We start from the raw sequence: 12,076 nt of genomic DNA on the forward strand, positions 1-12,076 counted from the left end.
GTGGGCACAGCGGGGCCGAGGGGGCGGCGCGGGCTCCAAGGTGGGCAGGCGGAGTGCAGCGTGCGGCCGGTCTGATCCCGCCGTCCCTTCCCGCAGGCCATCGTGTGGGACGAGTACCTGACCGGCCCCTTCGGGCTCATCGCGCAGTACTCGCTGCTCAAGGTAAGCGCCGCGGGGTTCGGGGGCAGGCGGCCGGGCCCCTCCGGTCCCGCACTCGGCTGACGGCCGGGCCTCCACGCAGGAGCATGAGGTGGAGAAGATGTTCACGCTCAAACCGGGCCGGCTGCCCCCGGCCGACGTCAAGAACATCATCTTCTTCGTCAGGCCCAAGCTGGAGCTGATGGACATCATCACGGACAACGTGCTCAGGTACCGCGGGCAGGGCAGCGCAGGGCAGGGCGGCCGTGAGGAGGGGACAAATGTGGCCTGAACCACCTGTGCAGGGAAGGAGGAACGATGTGCAGACCCCAAGCTGCAGCACAGCCACTCTGGGGCTTGAATGGCAGTGCGAGACACCCTGGGCAGGAGGGTTTCACCTTGGCTGCGATGCAGAGGGTGCATGCCTTCCTGTGAGGATGTACATTCCGTCTAATTAATTGGAATGAGTCAGGCTTGGATTGCTGTGCCTTTTGGGAACTGCAAGACAACCACGTCCCCTTGCCCTGGTGTCAGAGCTGTGGCTGTACAAGGCTGGACACTGACATCAAAAGCTGGAAGTTGGCAATAACCCAGTGCAGAGTTCCAGTTTCATGTGAATGCAGTGCTCCCTGCCCGTGGTTTGTGCTGCCCCCGTGTGCAGTGAGTGACCGTGTGCTGCGCTCCTGCTGTGCCTTTCCTAGGGAAGACAGAGGCCGCTCTCCGCAGAGGGATTTCCACATCTTGTTCGTGCCACGCCGCAGCCTCCTCTGCGAGCAGTGGCTGAAGGAGCAGGGCGTGCTGGGCTCCTTCATCCACCGCGAGCAGTACAGCCTGGACCTGATCCCCTTCGACGGAGACCTGCTCTCCATGGAATCCGAGAGCGCCTTCAAGGTGAGCACTTGACTCATCCTTGAGGAAAAATGCGATGTGGTTTTGTGCTGGATGTTGCTGGTGGTGCAGCAGCTCTCAGAGGGTTTGCAGGTGACCTGCACAGCAGGGAGAGGCCTTGCAGAGCAAACGGGGCTTGATCCTGAGGCCTGAACTTTGTGTGTGTTTTCACACTAAATGCTGAAGGAACAGTCACTACACTGATCTGCAATCCAGTTCCTCCAGCTTCAGCTGCTGGTGTTATTGTCACAAATGGAGCGTTCCCGAGGCTTAAAGCACTCAGGTGTCACAAGGAGCCAGCATGGTTTGTGTTGCTGCTCAGCCAGGGAGCCATGTATGATGGTTCTCACTGCACTGAGCATTAACAGCTGTCACATCCCAGCTGTATGTCCTGCATTCCCAGAGTGCTGCATCCAGGGACAGGATGGTTTGGGAGTTTCTTGGCCCTCTCTGCCCTATGATGTGTAGCCCAGAGGATGTGTCAGGGCTTGCAGCTGTAATGAGGTACTGGGTGCTCAGATTGGCCTAATTAGCAGGAGAGGGTCCTTGCAGTCACTTTCTTTTACTCCATCAGACTGGGTTTGTGTCCAGAGTTCAAAAATATTATATTGTCTGGTCATCAAAAAAATGATTTCATGTAGTGACAGCACAGATAACAAGGTCCATATTTGCCAACAGCCATAGTTTTGTCCCCAGCCTGTGTCTCCTCTGAACTGTTCACATGGACCTCACTCTGCTGTGGAAGCAGCTGTGTTGGATTGACACCTTGCATCAGAATCCTTCTTGTTCTTTAGGAATGTTACCTGGAGAGCGACCAGACCAGTCTGTACCATGCAGCAAAGGGGCTGATGACACTGCAGGCTCTCTACGGAACCATCCCGCAGATTTTTGGGAAGGGCGACTGTGCTCGGGTGAGGCTGAACAAATGCATCTTGTTCTTTGGAACTGCCTTAAGGAGTGTTTGGTTAAATGCACCTCTGGGTTTTTTAAATGCCGTAACACACACTGCTTCTCTCTGATCAACCTGTGGTTTAATTGGTATCTTTTGTGGTGGGGGAGTAGCTTGAGGTGTATGCAGTGCTTTGGCCATCACTGTCTTGCGGAGCTTCAGAGAGCAGCAGAGAAGGACTTCTGTTTTCTCAGTCTCATCCTGCCCCATCCATCAGCCAGTCTGTACCTCCTGCCATCCCCTTCCTTTACAAGCATGTGCCTGTAGGGCCCAGAGGTCACATCCATCTGCTGTGGCCTGAACCATAACCAGAGTGATGTGATTTCCTTCCAGCACGTGGCCAACATGATGATCAGGATGAAGCACGAGTTCCCTGGGAGCCAGAATTCCATATTTCCCGTCTTTGATACCCTCTTGTTGCTGGACCGCAATGTGGACCTGCTGACCCCGCTGGCCACGCAGCTGACATACGAGGGGCTGATAGATGAGATTTATGGGATTCAGAACAGTGAGTCCTGCAGGGAAGGAGCAGGTTTCCCATGTCCTAGGAGAGGTTTCCCATGTCCTGGGGCAGGTTGCAGTGTGTTGAGTGGGTTTGTGCTTCACTAAATGGGTGTGATGTGGGAGCAACTCAGCAGAAATCAATGTGGGGTTGGTTCAGTCCCAAGCTGGAGCCCATCAAGATCCACTCTGGCTCTTTTTGCCTGGGAGGAGGAGCGAGGTACAGTCTGTGGTTACTGAAAGGGGTATTCTGCCTGTTGGCTGGCTGCAGTCACAGTGACGCAGCACGGAGCGTGTGAGTGGAAATGTTGGTGTGTGCCTTCAGCATCCATCCTGGCTGGATCACTTGCCACACTGAGGGAACAGGGACAGTTTGTGAAACGCCATTTTCAGAATGCTCTCTTGCCCTTCAAGGGGTAAGAAAACTCCAGAGAGGCATTTATGGGCTGTAATCCCTCCTGCTGAACTGGACGGGCTGCCTCCAAGCCTCTCTGAAAGCAGGGCAGCTGGCACTCGGGTTCTGATGTTTCTGTAGGTCCCTGGCTGAGTACAGTGAGACTCTCCTTAATTAACACACAGGCACTGAGTGGTTTGAGTGTTTATATTTGCTTTGCTGCTCAGAGCTGTGTCCAGCTCAGGGGACACATTTCCACAGCCTGCTGATCTTAACTTCTGGTGATGAAGTTCCAGTCCTTATAAGGGTCATTTCTCTGCATTTGGTAGCTTATGTGAAACTCCCTCCTGAGAAGTTTGCCCCAAAGAAGCAGGGTGAGGGTGGGAAAGATCTCCCCACTGAACCCAAGAAGCTCCAGCTGAACTCTGCAGAAGAGCTTTATGCTGAAATCCGAGACAAGAACTTCAATGCTGTGGGGTCAGTGCTGAGCAAGAAAGCCAAGATCATCTCAGCAGCCTTTGAGGTAAGACCTGTGTCCAACACTGCATCAGGTAATTCACAGTCTGTCTTCAGCAGGGCTGGGACTGGCAGCTCAAGCTGCTCCCATGCAGTAATCCCCCATCCAGAGAAAAACCAGGTAGTCTTCAGAAGCCTTTCCAGTCTGTTCCCCTGCCCTGGGATGAGGTCAGCTGCACTTGGACTGTTCTGAGTAGGTGTTGGTCAAATCTCCTTTTAAGAAGCCCGTAGTAACGTGGATCCTCATTTCTCCCCACACCTCTGTTCTGGGGCTTTCCCTCTGCTCAGAGCTTGCCTAACCCACCCTTGTGCTGTGTGAGCCCATAGTTCCCATAACAGGAATTGATCTCTGCAGTCTGCAGAACAGTCAGGTGCTGCTTCCCAAGAAGCCAAAGGTGGTTTTTAGTGTGCTGATCAGTTCCACTTGGCTGCTCTTGTTACCTGTTCCCTGAAACGTCCTTTCCCCTTCAGGATGCCAAGAAAAGGCTTTAAGCAATAAAACACTAGAATGTGCTTTCACAGACTATTATGGTTGGCATCAAAAACAGTAGAAATGTGCAAAAGACAGTTGTCTTGCGGGAGGTTTGAACTTAAAATTCATGTTCACGTGTCACCTCCAACAAATCTGAAGAGCTGTGTGGGGGACATTTGTGGTTTTGTTGAAGACATCCTGTTGATGAGTCATAAACTGAGGTCCCGTATCTCGTCTTCCTGACCTCATGGGTACTCTCAAAAGAATTTGTTTCATTCTTTGGTTGTATTTCCTTTGGGGGGGCTTTTTTAGCCTCTTCACCTGTGCCACATCTAAGATGAGGTAGTGGTACCTTAACTGAAACACTGAGTGCTCAGCCTCATCCCCCAGTGCAGGTCTGCTTCTGCACTATTAGTGCTGGAGGTGCTAAAGATGGATTGTTCATACTGGTTGTTAAGAAAAGAGAATTTTTTCAGCAGTAATAGGTGATAATGAAACAGCAGCATATTGGCAGCAGAGGACTAGTTAAATTGCAGGCTCCATCATGATTCTCCTGCCTGCACTTGCCCATTTAAATCCTTCACATATGAGTCAAATTATTACTATTTTTATTCCAAGTTGCAGCAAGAGGCAAGTAGCCCAAATGCAGTGCAGACCTTTGGAGCTGAACTCTGCATGGTGCTTCAGCACATCCTGCCTCAAAACATGGCATGTTGTTGCCACCAAGTAGAGTGAATGGCAGACCCTGCCAGCCCAATTCCTCAGCACCTTTCACTCCTCCTCCAAGGAAAGATGTTCCCCAGCTCTGACAGCACTGGCCTAGAGCTCCATGTCAGCCAGCAAAGTAATTCCCCTTTGTGTCAAAAAGGGCGTTTTCCATGGTAGGGAAACTGAGGAGCAGATAGTGATGGCTGGAGTCATCAAATGTGGATAAAATGATTTACAACACTGGGATAATGGAAAATAACAGTCTAATGATCCTGCTGTATTATGTGCTGCCTCTCCTCATGAGCTAAATGCTGTTACAGGTAATGCTGTGACTTCAGTGTAAGCATCTAAACCCCTTGGTCTAAAAGGCTGCATGGCTCTAAACTCCTTACAGGGAGTGCAATAAAACAGTTCTTCATGATAAAATGATCTTGTTGGTGTTACTAATGTGAACAAGGCCTAACCCAAGTGATGGATTTCTTCAGGAAAGGCACCACGCCAAGACTGTTGGAGAGATTAAGCAGTTTGTGTCCCAGCTGCCTCACATGCAGGCAGCGAGGAGCTCACTGGCAAACCACACCTCCATCGCAGAGCTCATCAAAGACATCACCAGTGAGTAGGAATAATGTAAATCCAGCAGGATGCCAGATAACGTGATGGACATCACTCAGCCTGGCAAAAACTGGCTTTGCTCCATCCAGTGCATCTCTGCTGAAACGTTAAATGTAAAACATGAGCTGTCAGTTGCTGTTGTATTGATTTTCATTCTTTTCCCAAAGCATCTGAAGATTTCTTTGATAATTTAACAGTGGAGCAAGAGTTCATGTCTGGAATAGATACAGACAAGGTAAGTAGATAATGGCAATTAGCAACTCTTAAATCTTCAAAAAATGGGGTTTTTTTCCATTTGGATTTTTTTTGAGAGGAAACATCTGATCTAGATGATGTCCAATGAAATGGATCTCTGAATTACCTGTCACTGCCGTGCACAGCTGGGGTACTTTACCTGTCCTGGGGCATCCCATGCTCTGAGGGATCAGTGGAACATAGAAGATGGTTAATAAGAATTTTTCAGTACATCAGGCAAAGCCTGGCTACTGAGTGTGGAGCTGATGTGCTCTAGGGAGAGCCCAGGTGGAACCAGTGCTGGGTCACTGTTATACAGATGATCCTGAGCTGCCTGGAGAGCAGCTGCTCCTCTTTCGTGTTGTTTTGGAGATATAGGCAAACTAGATCTTTCTTTCCAGGTCTTACAGCCACTTTAACAATTCTTTAAATAACTGGTTATGTATTTTATTTAATAGGTTAACAATTATATTGAAGACTGCATAGCTCAAAAACATCCATTAATCAAGATACTGCGTCTCGTTTGCTTGCAATCTGTGTGCAATAGTGGGCTGAAGCAGAAGGTTCTGGACCATTACAAAAGAGAGATTCTCCAGGTTAGGCTCTAGCATTTGGAGGAATAAATTCCTGAGAAAATCCACATCAAATCTTCAGCTCTGCACTTCAATTCTGGACAGACATATCTTACTCCTGAATAATGTGTACAAAGGGAGCACTGGGTTTCTCTCTGAGCTGATGCTTGGGAGGTGCTTGTGTATTTTACAACATGTAGATACAGAAGTTTATATCACGTTTTACTATTATGATTTAAACACTCTAAATTGGATATACTCTACAGCAATCTTAACCGTGAAGCTTTTTTTAAATAAGCATATTTTTTAAACAAATGTGTTTGCTTTTTTTTGTTTGTTTTAAACACTAGTCATGGGTTATTGCTATGGTATTAAAGGTGATTTCTTCATATTGCAGACTTACGGCTATGAACATATATTGACCTTAAACAATTTGGAAAAGGCTGGACTCCTGAAACCCCAGACAGGTGGCAGGAATAACTACCCAACGATCAGGAAAACTCTGCGCTTGTGGATGGATGATGTTAATGAGCAGGTAAACATTACCTCTAACTACAGAATTATGTGCAGCAGGAAAACCTCTTTTTTTATTTAATGTTATTGATTTCTTTGAGGCTGTTTTGCAGCATGAGGTAGCACTGACCTGCTGCTCCCTCTGTCTCTCTCTGTGTCCCCCAGAACCCCAATGACATCTCGTACGTGTACAGTGGCTACGCCCCACTGAGCGTGCGCCTGGCCCAGCTGCTGGCCCGGCCGGGCTGGCGCAGCATCGAGGAGGTTTTAAAGATGCTGCCAGGGCCCCATTTTGAGGAGAGGCAGCAGCTCCCTACTGGCCTTCAGAAAAAACGTAAGTTTGGGTTTGTTTTCCCATGGTTTGCAGGGAAATGCATCTCTCTGAGGGTGGAGCGAGGCAAACTGAAATCAGGGCGGGCAGAGTCCAGGTCTCTGTCTCATGTGCTTGTCCCACAGCAGTGTCAGATTGACCTAACCCTCCTTTGACAAATTATTTAACTTCTCATCAGAGTACCAAAATAAACCCTAAACTTACACTGTGATTTTAATAAGTAACATCATGTGAAAGAGGGTCAGTATCATTGTCAAACAGAAGCACATCCTGTAGCAACTCCAGAGCTGGGAGCAGATTGTGGATTGCTGTGCCCCAGGCTGCTCGTCTCCTCTAATTCAGGTCATTTGAGTTTAACTGATAGTTGATGCAGGGGAGCTCTAAAAATCAAACCAAGCCAACCTGGAACTCTGTGTGAACCCACAGGTCAGCATGGTGAGAACAGAGTCACCCTGGTGTTCTTCCTTGGGGGGGGTCACGTATGCGGAGATCGCTGCGCTGAGATTTCTGTCCCAGATGGAGGATGGAGGCACAGAGTACGTCATTGCCACTACAAAACTGATCAATGGAACAACCTGGATCAAATCCTTGATGGAAAAACTGGAGCCTGCCCCATTCTAGGGTGGGTGGTGAGAGACAGTCAATCTTGGAGGCCCTGTGCGACACAGGCACGTCGGCTGCTGGTCCTGGCACGGTTGCTCTGCCGGCGAAACACGGCAGTGAAGGAAGCTCTCCTGGGACCAGCTCATGAGCCAGTTACTCTCATCTCTTCTGCACTTGTGTTCCAGCTGTCTGTGGAAGTTCCAAGTAGACAAGCAGGGTTGAAAGGCACTAAGGATAAACAGTTAAGAGAGAGATCCCTGCTCATGGCCTGACCTGGCAGCCAAGAGCTGGGGGAGCGGGAATGGGCCCTGGTCCCTCTCTTTGGCAAATTGCTGCTTTTTTTCTTTCAGTTTGGCTTTGGTGGGAGATGTGATTACTGCTTTTTACCTTCCTAAAGTGCTGAGGAGGCAGGATGTTCTCTATTCCTGACTTCGTACCAGTATTCCCAGACTGTTTATCTCTCCCTGGTGCCTGATACATTCCATGGATGCATTGGATGTGTTAGAGATCTGCACACAGCTGTAACTGTGATCCTTAAGCATTTTACTTCACTTGTCTCCTGAAGGGAGCACTGTGAGGGGACTTGTTTGTCCTAGGTACACCCACCTGACTCTGAAAAGCTCCTCCACAGTATGAATGACATCAGTGTGTCCTGAGTTTATGGTTGAAGACACACAAACACTCCCTGTGTGGGCCTTGGGCCAAAAACAGCAAGAGCAGGGACCCAGTAAACAGTGGGTTTAAAACAGACACTTTTTTCAGCCCCCTGTTCAGGTTATAAACTGTGGTAGTTGCTGTCACAAGCTGTTGTAAGCTCAAACTTTAAAAATGGAATTTTCCATGGGCTTGGTGGCTGGGCCCTTGGTGTACAAGAGGCAGCTTCTGGCTCCAGAGGCTGGGAAGGCAAGCAGGGTCTGTGGTGGTGCCTGTGCTGCTGCTGGGCACTGTCAGTGTCCTCACAGGCTTTAACAGCAGCCACTGAAGCCTCTCCCAAACTGCAGTTCAGTCTTAAAGACAACAAAAAAAGCCCACTTCTCACCTTAAAGCACTCTCTTAGCAAACATTTCTGCCTTAGTTATCATGTACAATATGTCCCAATAAATCCTTTCATTTTTCCAAGTTGTCACAGACGGTGGGTTTTGGTCTTTTATTTTCTGAGTTATGCCAAGTCAGACCCTCCACAGAGCCCCTCTATCTGTTTAACTCCAGTTATTAGAATAAAATAAAGATGTATTTAATCTTTTTTTGGAAGTGTTTGCACTCTCTCTCTCTAGAATACAAAAATAAACAAAATAAAACAAAGCCCTGCACTGTGGTAGCTGTGTCCTTGTCTCCCCATCCCAGGATAACTGAATAACTGAATTACTTCAGTTGAAACTATTTTTCTAACATCCAGGTGTTTTTAAATTAAGGCTCATGAAAAATTTCATAACATACTACATTAGAACTATTTGTGGGATTTCTTAACTTTTGCAGAAAAATACAATTTCAGTCACTGGAGGCTTTCTGCTTTGGGTGGGGAGGCAACTTGTAGACAGACTTAAAAAACATGCTGCAACTTCAGTGGTGCAAGAAGAGCAAACATGGATTGTTTGCTCTGCAATTCCACTTAAAGTAGCTAATTTCAGAGTATTTAAAAGGAAAACTGAATTAGGTTTGAATCAAAAATTAGATGTTACTGTGCAGAGAAAAACAAATTGACGCAGAGCGTGTCCTTGGGTTGGCCTTGAGGGTCCAGAGACCCACACAGACCTACAGATAGTATCACAATTTCCAGGGTTTTTTTAAAATCTTAACAGTTGAAGAAATCCCAAGGAAATACTCACCAGGCTGGTTTCTGAGCTGAGGTCCTTCTGTGTAAAAGCTATACCATAGGTGAATAAAGGAAAGCACAAAAAGGCTGGCTCACCTTTCCCCGGCCAGCGAGTCAATAACACTAGAGGCAAAACTTTTTTTGATAAGAGTTTACACCAGACACTTGGTAAACTCTTAATTCATCACCAACATTGCTGCCTATTTTTTTGCAGCCTGCACCAGCACTGAACCAGAACTGTGTAACCACTCCACCTAGACAAAGCCCCTTCCTGGAACTATTCAACAACAAAATAAAAGCCATCCTGATGTTGATGAATTCCCTGGAGGAGCAATTACTATTTAACAGGCTTCCTGAGCAGCTGATGATGTTCTGCTTCTGTCCAAGGCCCTGCTGACCATGCGGGTAATAATTTGATAACAAGAGAACCTAATTAAATTAAGGGACCATTTTCTACATCATAATATCTTTGTAGGTAAAAGATTTGATTTGCAGTACATAATCTTCCTTCTCTCTGCTGTCTGCATTACTACAAAAAAAGAAAGAAAACATTACCCAGCCTCTGCCCCAAAAGACTTTCACTTTTCATACAACATTATCAGAAGCAGTTTTGCTAAAAAATAAACATGCAGCCTGGCTCCCTCCTCCCCTCACTGCAAAGGAGCTGCAGCACTTGTGCTCTAAAAGGTCGGGATGACTCCTTGGGAGGGAGGGTAAGGGTGACACTACAGCAGTGACCTGGGGACAGTGCAGGGATTAGGGGACCTTCAGTCCCCACTGCTTTTGGTAAAAGATCCTGGCTCAGCCTGCACAGTCCCACCTGGGGGATGAGCTCCAGCTGTGTATGAGCACCCTCCTTGAGCGGCTCACAGAGCACAGGGTGCTCAGGGAACAGAGCAAGAGGCACTGCAGACTTTGAGATAACAGAATAAAACGCGTAAGATGACACAACGTTTTGTTAGAGGCAAACCCCCAATCTCAACAAATGCAGGTTTTGATCTGGTGACTCTAAGCCCTGGCAGTGGGACTCTGGAAATGCTGTTGCCAAAAGCCCCCAGGGGAAGGGGAGTGTTTGGCTGCACCGAGCACCACGAGCACCACGGCGCTGTCAGATCATAACCGGTGCTGACCACACCTAGAGCTCAGTCCTCGTGTGGGCTGCACACACACACTCTGCTCCTGCTCCCAGATCACAGCGGGATCAGCCTACGGCACAAACGGCTGCAAGACAGAAATTCAAGGGACAGCTGCAGACCAAAACTAGGGAGAAACACAAACTTGCCGAAGTCGAGCCCGTCGTCTGCCTGGGTAAGCAGTTTATTTCTTTATCAGCATCTTTCTAGCTAACCAGAAATCTCGCACAGCCTATAGACAGAAAACTAACACTCTGAACAACAGGGAAACCACAGCTGTTTAAAAATGCTGAAACTCCTGTACTGTGTACGTGTGCCTGAGCTTGGAATGGAATGGCTGAACTCTTTCAACAACACCAAAAAGTGAATTCTTTATCACAAGAGCTCTTTTATAAACATTCTAAGTGGTGGGATGGGAATTCAGTTTAGTATAGCTGGCTTTAGGCTGTTTAGAAGAGAAATAATCCTTTCAGGCTAGTTTTTATCCTAAAAGTCTGATTTTAAACTCCCTTTATGTGTTTGACCAAGAGCGTCGATATTGTTGATCAAGCACAGTTGCAATCAAAATTTAAAAGAACATGTAGATTGAAGAGATGATAGAATTTTTCAGGTGGGTTTTCACAGCTTCAAATCTAAAGCCAGTGACTTTAGGGAAAAACTTCAGATTTAATTTAAACTAACAAATGAGCAATCACTTCCAAAGCAATGGTACATATGACAATACAATACAGTTACAAGATGAATTCTAAGGCACCTTATCCCATTTAACGGTTATTTTTAACGAGAGATATAAATATTTGCCTGTGCAAACTTGTATTTAAGCCTCAGTTTTCGTCATTCTTGAACAAAAGGCTCAGTTTGTGCCAGTACCTCCATTAGATGCAATTACAGCATTAAATATTAATGGTGGCTTCCTTGGAGGAATTGACCACTTTGATCAGAACACGCTGTTGGTAATGCACCATCAGCGGCCGCTCTGATCCTGACGCTTCCTGGACGCACAGCCACTGCCCTAAGGGAGAAATTCCAGGAGCCAGCTGGACTCTCTAAAAGCCCCCAGCCTCATGCACACAGCCGTGCCCACTGCCTGTGTCTGGCTTCCTTACCAGTCCTGACCCGGAGACTTTGATTAGATCCCAAACTCTCTTTCAACACCTTGGCAGGACTGAACAGGCCCACACCAGTCACTAACAATCCTCCAGGTGATCGACCCTCCTGATCACACGATTTCTCCCCAGTGCAGGGTGGGCTCCCTGCTGTGAAGACTCACCTTGTCCTTCTGCTTCCAGGCCGGGGAGGAGCAGGGATCAGCCAGCCCCAGGGAGCCGGGAGAGCCATGCCGGACTCCTTCGCCATCCACTTCCTCAAGGTGCTGCGGGAGCTGCTGGCCTTCGTGCTGTTCAGCTACACGGTGCTGCTCGGGGCGCTGCTGCTCGCCGGCTGGACCACCTACTTCCTGGTGCTTAAATGAGAGCTCTGCTCCTGCTCCTGCTCCCACGGGCTTTCCAGAGGCACCCGGCTCCACGGCGCAGCCCCGCACACGGGATGAAGGCTCCTTCCCCCTGCGCCAAACCTGCAAGAGTTTTGTGCTGTTACTGCCTCATCACAGTCTTATTTTCCTATGTAAAAACAATAAAGGTTAAAAGAAAAGGTATCCCTGTGTATGCACTTTACAGATCCTTGTGGCTCTTGCAGATTC

The 12,076-nt window shown here is 48.0% G+C and overlaps 1 protein-coding gene across 1 annotated transcript in view; it reads left to right on the plus strand.

The window, feature by feature from the left end:
- VPS33A (VPS33A core subunit of CORVET and HOPS complexes) overlaps positions 1–8,654 on the plus strand; it is an 8,832-nt gene extending 178 nt beyond the window's left edge. The window contains exons 2-13 of the mRNA XM_042035086.1: positions 97–162; positions 242–369; positions 840–1,029; positions 1,821–1,937; positions 2,309–2,483; positions 3,200–3,393; positions 5,052–5,178; positions 5,346–5,413; positions 5,871–6,008; positions 6,382–6,519; positions 6,663–6,831; positions 7,255–8,654. Of these exons, the coding sequence (XP_041891020.1) occupies positions 97–162; positions 242–369; positions 840–1,029; positions 1,821–1,937; positions 2,309–2,483; positions 3,200–3,393; positions 5,052–5,178; positions 5,346–5,413; positions 5,871–6,008; positions 6,382–6,519; positions 6,663–6,831; positions 7,255–7,703 (1,959 nt within the window). The 3' untranslated portion in view covers positions 7,704–8,654. The remainder of the gene's footprint in view (positions 1–96; positions 163–241; positions 370–839; positions 1,030–1,820; positions 1,938–2,308; positions 2,484–3,199; positions 3,394–5,051; positions 5,179–5,345; positions 5,414–5,870; positions 6,009–6,381; positions 6,520–6,662; positions 6,832–7,254) is intronic.
- The last annotated feature ends 3,422 nt before the right edge of the window (positions 8,655–12,076 follow it).

Source organism: Corvus kubaryi, unplaced genomic scaffold, assembly GCF_017639235.1.
Source record: "Corvus kubaryi isolate FWS band 111438036 unplaced genomic scaffold, C.kubaryi_AGA036_p1.0 37382, whole genome shotgun sequence".
In the NCBI taxonomy this organism is placed as follows: Eukaryota; Metazoa; Chordata; class Aves; order Passeriformes; family Corvidae; genus Corvus; species Corvus kubaryi.